The 13,331-nt window shown below is 43.8% G+C and overlaps 1 protein-coding gene and 1 long non-coding RNA gene across 3 annotated transcripts in view; one reads left to right on the top strand and one right to left on the bottom strand.

Annotated features, from left to right (window-relative positions):
* lmbr1l (limb development membrane protein 1-like) overlaps positions 1 to 13,331 on the top strand; it is a 93,781-nt gene that overhangs the window by 55,647 nt on the left and 24,803 nt on the right. For both annotated transcript variants that reach the window (XM_069906543.1, XM_069906544.1), the window contains exons 12-16: positions 763 to 840; positions 5,225 to 5,298; positions 6,416 to 6,506; positions 7,816 to 7,882; positions 11,945 to 12,106. In XM_069906543.1, coding sequence (XP_069762644.1) covers positions 763 to 840; positions 5,225 to 5,298; positions 6,416 to 6,506; positions 7,816 to 7,882; positions 11,945 to 12,106 — 472 coding nt within the window. The remainder of the gene's footprint in view (positions 1 to 762; positions 841 to 5,224; positions 5,299 to 6,415; positions 6,507 to 7,815; positions 7,883 to 11,944; positions 12,107 to 13,331) is intronic.
* Positions 1 to 13,331, bottom strand: part of LOC138747384 (uncharacterized) — a 34,750-nt gene that overhangs the window by 996 nt on the left and 20,423 nt on the right. The window lies entirely within an intron of this gene.

Raw genomic sequence — 13,331 nt, 5'->3', positions numbered from 1 at the left:
CTGCTTAACCAACAAAGGAGTTTTTCAAAGCTAAAAACTGGAAAATTCTCGAATGGCCAAGTCAGTGACTGATCTAAATCCAATTGAGCACAGCTTCCATATGCTGAAGAGAAAACTTAAGGGGAGAAGCCCCCGAAACCAACAGGAGCTGAAGGTGGCTGCAATAGAGGCCTGGCAGAGTATCACCAGAGAAGATGCTGGTGATGTGTATGAATCACAGACGTCAGGCAGGCATTGTCTGCAAGGGATATGCAACAAAGTACTGAACATGATGATATACATCCCATTGCTATGTCCCAAATATTATGGTGCCCTGAAACGAGGGGACTATGTACAGAGAGTGCTGTAATTTCCACATGGTCAAACCAAAATGTACCCAAATAACCTTGAATAAAATCTGAAACGTGCACTTTAATCACATGTGAATTGTTTGATTCCAAATTTAAAACTGTGGAGCACAGGGGTGAATAAAGGGAATGTTTGGTCCCAAACATCATGGAGGAGCATTGTACAGCACATGGGCTTCCTGTACTCTGCCTCAACTGCTGTGAACCTTCTATACTCCAATCTTGTTCAAGATCAAAGCAAAGTGTTGGGTTGCAATGTATGTTTAGCAGTTGTAAGTTGGTACCTGAATGCGCTATTAAACCATTGAACATTGCAACTTCCACTTTTGGTTTGGATGTGATATCTGGCTAGCTGGTGGAGGCAGGGGTACACTGTACACTGTTCTTAATTGTATGTTTATCGTTGATATTTCAGGGAATCTCAGTCCTGCTGGTGGGCTTCCATGTCTTTCAATTACTTATTGATGAAACAGCCATGCCCAAAAGATTGCAGGTAAAGAGCTTGAAGCAGAAAGTGCATTTTGCTGGAAATCTACAATAGAAACAGAATATGTGGGAAATGCTCAGCAGGCCAGGGAGCGTGAGTGGAGAGAGAAACCAAGGTTAGGTTTCGGGTCAATGGCCTTTCCTAATGCCGCCTCACGAGCACTATTGACATTGGCTTAATTCAGATTCTGATTTCTTGTCAGAGGACGTACACGACATCACATACAACCCTGAGATTCTTTTTCCTGTGGGTGATGGAGAAATACCACTTATTGGGAGTGAAAAAAAACTACACAGCATACACATGTAAACAAATAAAGAAATGTAACAGATAACGAATGGAAACAAACTGCAATACAGAGAGAATTTTAAAAATCGATAATACAAAAGTCAGAGTCCTTAAATGAGTCCCTGATTGAGTTTGTCGTTGAGGAGTCTGATGGTGGAGGGGGAGCAGCTGTTCCTGAACCTGGTGGTGCAAGTCTTGTGTCTCCCTCTTTCCTGATGGCAGCCGTGAGAAAAGAGCGTGTGCTGGGTGGTGTGAGTCCTTGATGATTGCTGCTGCTCTCCAATGGCAGTGTTCCCCCGTAGATGTTCTTGATGGTGGGGAGGGTTTTGCTTGTGATGCCCTGGGCTGTGTCCACCACCATTTGGAGGGCTTTACGCTCAGGGATATTGGTGTCTTCATACCAGACTGTGATGCAGCCGGTCAGCACACTTTCCACCACACCTCTGTAGAAATTTGCCAGGGTTTCCAATCTCATGCCAAACCTCCACAAACTCCTGAGGCGCTGATGTTCTTTCTTCACGATGCTATTGGTGTGTTGGGTCCAGGAAAGATCCTCTGAGACAGTGACTCCCAAGAACTTAAATGTGCTCACCCTCTCCACCTCTGATCCCCAAATGATCACTGGATTGTGCACCTCTGGCTTTCCCTTGGTTTTGTAGGTTGCATTTTCATGCATGTCTCAATACATTTACCGACGGAGCATACACACTTTTTACATTAATTTGCACCTATCTTTAATTTAAATTTAGAGTTGATGCTTTTTTAAAAACTTTAGATATACAACACAGTAACTGGCCCTTTCAGCCAACCCCTAGTGTGTTTTGAATGATGGGAGGGAACCAGAACCCCCCCCGGGGAAAACCCATACAGACATGGGGAAGAACATACAAACTCCTTATAGACAGCCCAGGATTCAAACCCTGATCACTGGTGTTGTAACAGCGTTGTGCTAACTGACACATCAGGACCTGTGAACAGACAGACTGCCTGCTTTATGAAGTGAAATTGTATTCTTGAAACTAGAATTCATTTAAATTTTAATTAAAAAAAAAATTTGACCAACATCCTGATACATTTTAAAGGGTGGAAGGAAATCTGAGCTCCCGAGAAAAACCCATGCAGACACAGGTAGAACGTACGAACTCCTTACAGACAGCGCGGGATTCGAACCCCACTCTTGATCTCTGGTGCTGTTGCAGCATTGTGTTAGCCACTTCATTAACTGTGCTGCCCACTTTAATTTGTTGTGTATAAGCAAATGTTGGGATGTTTGGTCCCAAGCGTGGGAAAAGTGTCTGATCTAACTGTTTACCAAACTCATTTTAATCACTTGTAAGACCAGCCGTCCTTTGTTCTGTCCAGAGTGGGGCACAAAAATGCATTGATGCAATCATAAAATAAGCGACAGCTGATTTCAGTGAGTGTTCTCCAGTCTTGTGAGCTGTTCTTCCCATCTGGTTTCCACAGTGCCATGCATGAGTTTTAGTGAACTGCAGAGGGAGCTCTAGGATCAGAATGGAGAGCAAATAGGGGCAGCTGGAGGGTCTCTGTTGGTCAGGCAGCATCCATGAGTAGAAATGATTAGTCAAGTACCTTCAGCATTTTCAGTTTTGCCTCTCCTTTATGTGCACTATCCTGGTTGTCTTCTGGAGGAATACCAGTATAGGGTGCTGTGGGGACACTAGTACCCCTGAGCGTGAAGCCCTCCAAAAGGTTGTGGACACAGCCCAGGTCATCAAAGGCAAAACCTTACCCACCATTGAGAACATCTACAGGGGACGCTGCCATCGGAGAGCAGCAGCAATCATGAAGGATCCACCCCACCCAGCACATGCTCTGTTCTCACTGCTGCCACCAGGAAAGAGGTGTAGGTGCCACAAGACTCTGACCACCAGGTTCAGGAACAGCTGCTACCCCTCCACCATCAGACTCCTCAACAACAAACTCAATTTAAGAACTCTTACTTGTGCACTTTATTGATTTTGTTTAGTTCTCTTTGTATTGCAGTCAGTTTGTTTACTGTTACAAGCCCAAAGGACCTCAAAACCCAGCAGCAATAGACATTCACCAAGACAAGTAGTTACTTAAACAAAAGTTGTTTTTAATTATCTTTAAACATGAAAATGGAATCAAACTTTAATGTATCTCTATTAACAACCCAACTTAACCCCCTTCTCATTCTAAGCGCATGTGTATGTAATGTGTGTGTAAATTTAAGAAAGGTTCTTTGGTACACAGTTCAATCTCACTTCTCATTCTTCCAAGTTCACTGATTGTAGGCAATTCTTATACTATGCACAGAATTTAACATGTATAAAGTTCACCAGGCTTTGGTGCTCGAAAGGTCAATGTTTACCGCTCAGAAAGGTTCTATGTAGGTTTGCAGAGAGATTTGTTGTTCCAAGATTTCCACAACTAAGGTACCACCATTGGTCACCTCAAGGTCTCACTGATGAAACTTGCCCCATCAGGGTTTTCCGACGGTAACCTCTTTCTTCAGGCTACCACCACAGAGTTCCTTTCTGTTCCACTTATTCCAAGAGAAACATCAGACTGATAGCACTTCCAGCCATCCGCCACTCTGGAGCTTCTGTTTCAGTTCCAACAAGCTTCTCCTGGTTTTTCAACACAGACGACCTGTCTCCAGTCCATTCATTTCAATTAGCACCTATTTGTGAAATGTGCATAGCATTCTCCATAGTTTCTGTAAAATCTCTGAATATGATTTCTTCAGTATTTCAAATAAGATCTGTTTTAAAATGTATGTATGTAACCTACTTTAATTTTACCAATTTATCTCCCAAATACATCTACAAATATTACATCACATTACATTCATTATCTGTTTACAGTTTTATTTCTTTACACATTTACTCTGTACACAGTTTATTTTGTAATTCTGCTGCATCTGCAGGCAAACAAATTTCAGGGTTATATGTGAAATTATGCATATGCTCTGACAATTGATCTGAAATCTGAAAATGGAAGCTTGGTATGTGGCAGTCATCCAATATGGTGATGGCCTATCTGCCTGCTCTGCGCTGAATCACCATGGCCACAAGTACTAGGCCATTTCATGTCAGGCCTCTGCCCGAAGGCCGGCTACAAGAGCGAATTGAAAGCTTACCTTTCAGACAGCAGCCCTGAAAGGCTGCTCCAGCGTCCCATTCATATCAAGAGGTGCCTTGTAGCACCCTCCAGAGCCAATGGAGAGGGGGCGACTGGTGCCATAGTGCCACCTGTCATAAATACGTGGCAGAGCAAACGCTCTGTGTTTCCCAGAACAGTTCCAGCTGTGTAGGGGATTATGGGTAGGGGATTATGGGTAGGGGATTATGGGTAGGGGATTATGGGTAGGGGGATTATGGGTAGGGGGATTATGGGTAGGGGGATTATGGGTAGGGGGATTATGGGTAGGGGGATTATGGGTAGGGGGATTATGGGTAGGGGGATTATGGGTAGGGGGATTATGGGTAGGGGGATTATGGGTAGGGAAGGCGGCCATCACTCTGCCGCGTTTTGAGCCGCAGAGAGTGGCCCCGAAGGCCAAAGCGGCCCAGTGAGGCTGTCACAGCCCACACCGGCCATCCCTTGACGACCCCTGCTGCCCTGATGGCTCCTGCCTGCCACCCCTGCCTTGAGGGGGCCATGGAGGGAGAGGGGTGAGTGGGGAGATGAGTCGCAGGCTGATGGCATCATCAGCCCGTCCCTAACCAGCCGCTTGCAGCAGTTGTACATTCAGGTCAGGTGGCAGAGAACAGAGTTCCGCCGATTATCCTTCCCTGAGAAAGGTTGGAATTGGTGCCTCAGAGCTGGCCACGGCGCATTCAGAGAGGTACGTCTTTAGTCGTAAGGATGAAGAACCTCCGTCTTTACAGACTAGTGTTTTCCCTGCTTAAAAGTGCCTACTGACTGCTTTCAAGTATCACGTTGCTCACCACATGGAATCAGACAATGTTTTCTCCTTGCCTTTCTCCCTCATTCCTCCAAAAAAATGCCCCCAGATGAAACCAAAACCCCAGCTTGCGCATAAAGACGTCTTAGATGTGGAGTTGCTCTTTTGTGGAAACTGCATTGTTGCTAAGTGCTTTTACTATTCTAGGATCCCCCTCTGGGAAAAGACTCTATCTCTATGTTTGGGACACTTGGAGCCGCAGTGGAAGTTGTTCTGATTTTGTATCCTTTCCAACAAAAAAAGGCTTGCCTTTCCATCATGTGTCTTAAGCAGTTGGGATATCCCAAAGCCATTTCCTGTAAAATGAAGTCCTTTTAGTGTCGACACTGTTGTAATGTGGGGAAGCGAGCTGATCTCTTTCACAGCAACATCAGTTAAGGAATAAATTGGTTTGGAAGAACTGCCCTGTTCTTCCTCAGCACATGATCTTCTGTAGTAAATAACAAAAATCTGTAGACACTGTGGTAGAGGTAAAAACATGTCGCTGGAAAAACTTTGCCTTTATGTAGCAAAGGTAAAGATCCATCACCGATGTTTCGGGCTTGAGCCCTTCATCAAGGTATGAGCAAAATGTAGCCAGGGGCCCGAACAGAAGTGTCGGGGAGGAGAGAGGTTGACAAAGGTAAAAGATGGAGGAGACAGCAGTGATCAAGGAGAGGAGGGATGGCTAAGTGAGTGGAGTGGGAGGGAGAACTGGAGAAACTGGAAAGGGATGGGGGGGGGGGGATGGAAGAGGAGAGCAGGTTAGCAGAAACCAGAAAAGTCTATGTTAATGCCATCTGGCTGGAGGGTGCCCAGAAGAAAAATCAGGTGTTGTTCCTCCAATTTGCGGGTGGTCTGGGTGAGATAGTACATGGGGCCATGGACAGACATTTGAGTGTGGTAGTGTGACTCAGAATTGAAGTGGGTGGCTACTGGGAGGTCTCTGTTGTGGCAGACAGAGTGAAGGCACTCAGTGAAGTGATCTCCCAGTTTGCAACCGGTCTCTCCAATGTAGAGAAGGCCACATAGGGAGCACCAGATGCAGTAAATCAATCCTGTGGATACACAAGTGGTGCTTCTTCACTTGAAAGACCTGTGATCTGTGTCTACTTGAGAAGGAAGCCTCCAGTTAATTTTCCATTTGTTCTTGGAAGGTGCTACCAATGGTGGGTTGGATGTTTGCACTCTGCATCTTTATAAAAGGGATTTGAATGGCCCAACCCTTCTAATTTGGGTTACCATGATGCAGCACCCTGAGCCCCAGATATTATAAATGGTTGTGGGAAGAAATCTGATGCTCTCGCTTTGCTTCTTATCTGTCACCTTGAGTATTTTTATGACTTAACTTCAATGTAGTTATTTAATGGTGTCTTCAGTTGTTGGATTTTACAGTTTCCCATTCTTCATTAAACTTGCCCCCAGGAGGCAGGACACCACCATGACCAAGGTAAGTGTTATGTCTGTTGCTTTAGAATAATTTCCTGTGAGGATTTGTAGTTTAAATTTAAACTTAGAGCATGGTAGCAGGCCCTTTGGCCCATGACCCTGTGCTGTCCAATTGACCTACAACCCTGGTACATTTTGATGGGTGGGAAGAAACCGGAGACCCCAGGGAAATCCCACTCAGACACACGGGGGAACGTACAAACTCCTTACGGGTAGCTCAAGATTCGAATCCAGATTCTGATCACTGGCGCTGGAACAGCGTTGTGCTAACCATGCCACCCGCTACATAATGGATATACTTGGGGACTAATACATAAAGGTGCATTAGTGTCTAAGTTGTTTTCCCCCATGGTCAAACTTGAGATGTAACAGCAATACATTTTGTAGCACTTCACTGTTCAACCTTCGGCAAAAGGACATTGTATGGATTTAGGCAAAAGACTTGAAAGATTAATTTATTTTCTGAATCTTCTATCACATTGTCTGTGGTTCCAGGATTGTACTGCAAAAGACCAGCAGCATTCATGGTATAAAGTATTTTTAGCTTGTTCCCTAATGGTTTTATGGAAACTCTTGTCAGAATGCTAGTTTCTCAAAGAGCCCAAACTTGTCATCAAATCAGCTGGATCCACCAGGAATGTAGCAGCATAGTCTGTATTCTATGAAATATCTCTATTTTAAATTTAAATTTAGACATAACAGCAGGGTTACAGGCCTTTTGGCCCACCAGCCCATGCCGTCCAATTACACCCTGGTACATTTTGAAGGGTGGGAGGAAACCGGAGTCCTTGGGGAAAACCCACGCAGACACGGGGATAACATACAAACTCCTTACAGACAGCACGGAATTCGAACCCTGGTCTCAATCGCTGGTCTGTAATGGTGTTGCGCTAACTGCTACACCAACTGTGCCACCCAATTGTTATTAATCATTAATATTTGACTGTGCAAATCAGGAGATTGGTTAAATATAAAATAGTTTCTAGTATAAGTTGCTGAAGAAAATGGAAAATGAGAACAGGCTTGCTAATTGCAACTTGTACAGTGTAACTTGCACCCACTGTCCCACAAGCAGCATGGTCAAATATCAAAAATCAAAATGAAAGATGACAATGTTCTCTCCTCATCGTAAAGGTGATCAAGCTTTCTCTGGCCCTCAACTAGTCCCCTTACTATCTCCTTGCAGTAACTTTTATGCAGATAATTTAGAGACTGAAAAGCTTGTTCTGTTGTAACCTATACTCCAGTATTTAAAGGATGCCATTATCTTCATTGTTGTATCTAAAGCCCTTTTTGTCTGTTCTATCCAGATAATTGGGAACTGTGTGTCCCTGCTTGTTCTGAGCTCCGCCCTGCCTGTGTTCTCCCGAACACTCGGTAAGTGCTTGTAGATGTTTCCACGGGTTAACTCATGCTTCACCTTTCAGTTGGTGTTTGTGGATCATGCAAGCCACTGAGTTTATTGACCTTGATTGAAGAATTGGTGGCCACATTCTATTTGACCTTAACCTGCTCACTCTGGGGAGGGAAGCAATTGCATTGCAGCTCTTCTTTTTTTAAAATGTTGTGCATCATACAGAAGTTTTTGTGCTCCAAATAAGGGAAATATTGCATGAAGCTAGGAAAGAATATTTTTATAAAGCACTTTGCTGCAGAGTACCACTGCCAGCACGTGCCTTATCAGATCAGTCAACTTGAAGCCCAACAAAAAGAAGACCTGCATGGCCACTAACAACACTGGGCAACAATTTTTTTCAAAATGTTTGCTTCCTGAAGACAAATTGGGAATTATGATAGACAACTTCAAGCTGAACACAGATAATGTCGGATTTGCTGTATCACGCAATAAGTTGGAGAAACACTAACTTTTATTGAAAATAAAAGACTCTTGTAAACTTCTACTGGTGTACCGTGGAGAGCATTCTGGCTAGATGCATCACTGCCTTGTACAGAGGTGCCAACGCTCAAGACAAGAAAAAAAAACTCCAGAGGGTTGTTAACTTGGCCTGCGACATCACAGGCTCCAGATTTCACTCCATTGAGGACATCTTGTAGATAACAAAAAAACATCTACAAGAGGTCTTTTTGTTATCTTGCCCCCTAACATTTTGTTCAGACACCTGCCGACATTCTCTCATACCTTGATGAAGGGCTCAAGCCTGAAATGTTGAAGATGTATTTTTACCTTTGCTACATGAAGGACACTGTCTGACCTGCTGAGTTTCTCCAGCTTTGTGTTTTTACTTCAACAACGGTGTGTGCAGACTTTTGTGTTTTACTTCATAGGTAGAAATGGTCAGTCAACATTTTGGGACAGGTCACTTGTTATGTTTTGCTCAGGATTGCAACATCTGCAGTTCTTGTTCTAAGTTCTTTGGAGTCACTATCTTGGAGGACCTTTTCTGGACCCAACACACTGGCATTGTGAAGAAAGCACGCCAGTGCCTCGCCTTCCTCAGGAGTTTGCGGAGGTTTGGTATTTCAGCATATGTGTGGTGAAATGTGTGCTGACCGGCTGCATCGTGGACTGATATAGGGACACCTGTCCCCCCGAGCGGAAAGGCCTGAAAAAGGTAGAAAACACAGGCAAAACCCTCCCCACCATCGAGAACATCTACAGGGAACACAGGCAAAACCCTCCCCACCATCGAGAACATTTACAGCCACAATCATCAAGGATCCACACCACCCAGCACACGCTCTGTTCTCGCTGCTGCCATCAGGAAAGAGGTGTAGGTGCCACAAGTCTCGCACCACCAGGTTCAGGAACAGCTGCTCCTCCTCCACCATTAGACTCCTCAACCACAAATTCAAATCAGGGACTCGTATTTGTGCACTTTATTAATTTCCCCTCTCTATATTGCACAGACAGTTTGTTTACATGTACTTGTGTACAGTTTTTTGCACTACCAATAAGTGGTAATTCTGCTTCGCCTGCAGGAAAAAAGGAATCTCTGGGTTGTATGTGATGTCACAAAAATACTCTGACAATAAATCTGAAATCTTCTTTCTCTGGGAACCATAAGTGTTGTTTAAGAGTGCTTGCAGGGGGCAGCAAACTCCATGAAATCAGTGGGGGCTTGGAGCCATGTTTGCAATGATTTGAAATCTGCATCTGTAAAATTTGCAGAAGCTGACTTTAAATCTTTAAATGAATCCTGCCCTCCCACACCAAATTTGTTTAATATTTGCTCTATGATTTCTAATGCCATTGTTCAGCGTCTTTGTCGCCTGTGGAGACAGATCCACTGCATGAGGTCTGCCCTGCCACTGTGGCCATGCATCATTTGCTCGAAGCAAGGTCAGATTTTGTTCTGCTGTTGAAGAGTGGAAGTGGAATTGTTACTCAAAACCTAAACTTTTCCCAGCTTTCCACACCCCAATTTCTCTTTTTTTGAAGCTATTCTCCCGCCCCCCCCCCCTCCCCCTTTCTGGGAGATGGTCTCATTCCAGGAGTCCTGCCCACAAGATATTTATCTGCACACCTTAAGTGCAAACTGGGTTTATGAAGGGATGTGTGCATGGCTGGACTATGATCAGGTGTAGAAAAAGGTAGGAAACACAGGCAAAACCCTCCCCTGAGCCACCCTGAGCACCTATCAGTTGTGGTGTTACTGCTTTTGTGGCTCGTTTTGCAGACTTGAGCCCAGACCAGAGATTGAATCCAGCACCTTCCCAAATGCATGGTCCAAATACTTAACCTGCCAATTGCCCATCAGATAACTCTTTCATTAACAGAATACATTGATTTTAAATAAAAACATTTTATATATTCTGCATTTGTTCCAGTCCTCTGTCATTAATCAACAGCAGTGCATTCTGCTGCTAAAATCAAGTGCTTCCCTCCCCAGAGTGAGCACCATCAATCCCACCACAACTGCCAACCTTTTCCGTCCCTCTCTTCATGGCGATTGATTTGTTGTATATCTCAGAGCCTTTTCCTTGCCTAGTTGCTTCCAGTCCAGTTGAAGTTGGAAACTGATTTCACTGTAGAATGGATTGGTGATTTATTTTCCCAGTGCTCCTAAGTGAATGAGTGGCCATAATTGAATGAACAATTTCTAATTGTTTCTGAAGGAAAAGAGAGAGAGAGAGAGACTTTGAACCTGTTCTGTCCTTTGCGCATATCTTGGTTGATCTGTGACTTATCTCACATCCAACCTGCCTCGTCCTGTTTAAGAGTAAAACACGAAAGTCTGCAGCCTGTGGTTGAAGTAAAAACACAAGGCTGGAGAAACTCAGTAGGTCAAACAGGGTCCTTTATATACCAAAGATAACGATACATAACCAACATTTTGGGCTTGAGCCCTGCATCAAGGCATGAGCAAAATGTAATGTTAAAAGTGACAGGTTTTGCTTGGGCACCTGCACACATTTTGTCCAAACCTTGATGAAGGGCTCAAGCCCAAAATGTTGGTTATGTATCTTTATGTATATCAAGGATACTATTTGACCTGCTGAGTTCCTCCACCATCCTGGTTTTTCTTCCTTTTTAATGTCATTTTGGTTCATCAAAGATTTTTCAGTCCCAAATTTAAAATCACCTCTCATCTCCATCTGACTGATTTTTTTGGGGTGGGGGTGGGGGGGGGGGGGGGTGAATAACTTAGTTTTGTCATGTTGAATTCCATTTCAAATGTGCCTCGCTGTCATTTAATCAATAAACAGATTTATCCAGCAACTGGGAAGTGTGTCCCATCACACAGGAGTTGGCCTTCTTTTCCTGCTTCCCCAATCTTGATACATATTTCTCTCTTAAACTGTAAATGATACTTGTTACTGTTATTTGTTCCATAAGCAGTTTGTTTGGGTGCTTTGATCATGTTCGTTCATTCCTGCTGCTTTGCTGTCTGTGTCATAGCTTGTATTTGATTGGCTACACTGCTAATTACACCATCTGTACAAGAGGAATGCATCCTGATTGGAGAGTTGTTTTTTAATTCTTTCAAACATTATGGCTGGGCTTAAAAAGCAAGAGGTCCTGTTTACCTTGTTTCTGGCTTGGACTCTCTTGGGAAAGAGGGTTGTTTATTTGAAATATTTTATGAATTGGGAGCCACTTCTACTAAGTTGTTCTAAATTTTAAAAATTTAAATTTAGACCTTCAGCATGGTTACAGGCCATTTCGGCCCACGAGCCCATGTAGCCCAATTTCACCCAATGAACCTACAACCCCCGGTACGTTTTGAACAGTGGGAGGAAACTGGAACCCCCAGAGGAAACCCACGCAGACACGGGGAGAACGTACAAACTCCTTACAGATGGCGCTGGATTCAAACCCGGGTTGCTGGGTCTAACAGCTTGCGCTATCTGCTGTGCTGCCCTTTGTTAAATGATTTGAGTAAAATAATGCAGGCACCACTTCTGAATCACCTTCTCTGCATTAAATTGAGTAAATCTGTGCTGTCTTTATGAAAAGTTTATTTTGTTTTCTTTTAGGAATCACAAACTTTGATTTGTTGGGCAACTTTGGCAGGTTTAATTGGCTGGGAAACTTTTACATCATCTTTCTCTACAACATGATATTTGCCGGCCTTACTGCGATGTGCCTGGTCAAAAAGTTCACCAGGGCAATGCAAGCAGAACTTCTCCGTGCATTTGGTAAGTACTAGCTGCACAAATGTAATGGTGCTCTGACCTACCAAGAAATGGCCTGCTTGAGAAAAAGATGTAAAGGCAGACACTCTGTGTTTGTAATTGTTTAAACAGCATGTGGGATTAAATATTCTCTCGATTTTTGTGTTCTGATGAGACCAGACTGCTTTCAGTGATGGGTTGAAGACCCTGAGAATCATTGGGGAAAGTGACAGGATTTGTAATGTTTTGGATGACTGTAGCTCCTGATGTTTTGCCAAATATGGTTATTCGATAGGTTTACAACTATTCACAGAGTTCTAATTTTATACATCAGAGAAGGAACCTTGTGTCTCATTAAACCAAAAATATTCTGGGATGCTAGGCTTCCCCAGACCATGCCCACCAATGTTCTGTGGCAATGTTCTATGTGCAGCCATGCCAATGCACATGAATTATTCCTTGATTCTGAATAACATAACGCTTGAGAGGTTAAGGATGTGGATGCCCAGGAACTCGAATGTCCTAACCCTTCAGCTCTGTCCCACCAATGAAGACCGGTGCATGGCCCCTCTGACTTCCCTTCTGAAAGTCCACTGCAAGCTCCTTGGTCTTGGTGACATTGACAGTCAGATTGTTGTTCTCGCACCACCCTACCAGGTTCTTCATCTCCATCCTGTTGTTCAGCGAATTTACAGATTGCATTGGAATTGAACTTGGTTATGCAATTGTGTGTGCAGAGGCAGTGGATTAGTGGACTAAGCACACAGCCTATGTTGGAGAGTGAGGAGGCGGAGGTGATGTTGGTGATCTGCACTGATTGGGGACTGCCAGTGAGGAAGTCGAAGATCAAGTTGCAGAGAGAGCAATAGATTCTTGAGTTTGATGATCAAAATTTCTGGTGTTGAACAATGATCTATGGTCAATGTATGAAGGTGTTCTTGTGGTCCAGAGTGTAGTGCCAGTATAATGTCTTCTACTATTGACCTGCTGTGATGGTAGGGTAATTGAAGCAGGTCCAGGTATGATTGGTATGGATGTGGGTATGCCACTTGTGTCAACAATCTCTGTCGCTTTCATTTATTTAAATAAAAGTTCCCTCTACATTCTTCCTGCTGCAACAGAAACAGGAGGCCTTTGCAGAACTTGGATTATATTTTTAATTCAGAAATGGCTTGTGAGTGTGTGCATGTGCACGCATGTTTGTATGTGCATGTGTGTGTTTATATCACACACACTCCGCTCTGACCCA

The sequence above is a fragment of the Narcine bancroftii genome, chromosome 12 (genome assembly GCF_036971445.1).
Source record: "Narcine bancroftii isolate sNarBan1 chromosome 12, sNarBan1.hap1, whole genome shotgun sequence".
Classification (NCBI taxonomy): domain Eukaryota; kingdom Metazoa; phylum Chordata; class Chondrichthyes; order Torpediniformes; family Narcinidae; genus Narcine; species Narcine bancroftii.
The sequence above is the reverse complement of the archived record's forward strand: the minus strand, read 5'-3'. Positions and strand labels throughout refer to the sequence as shown.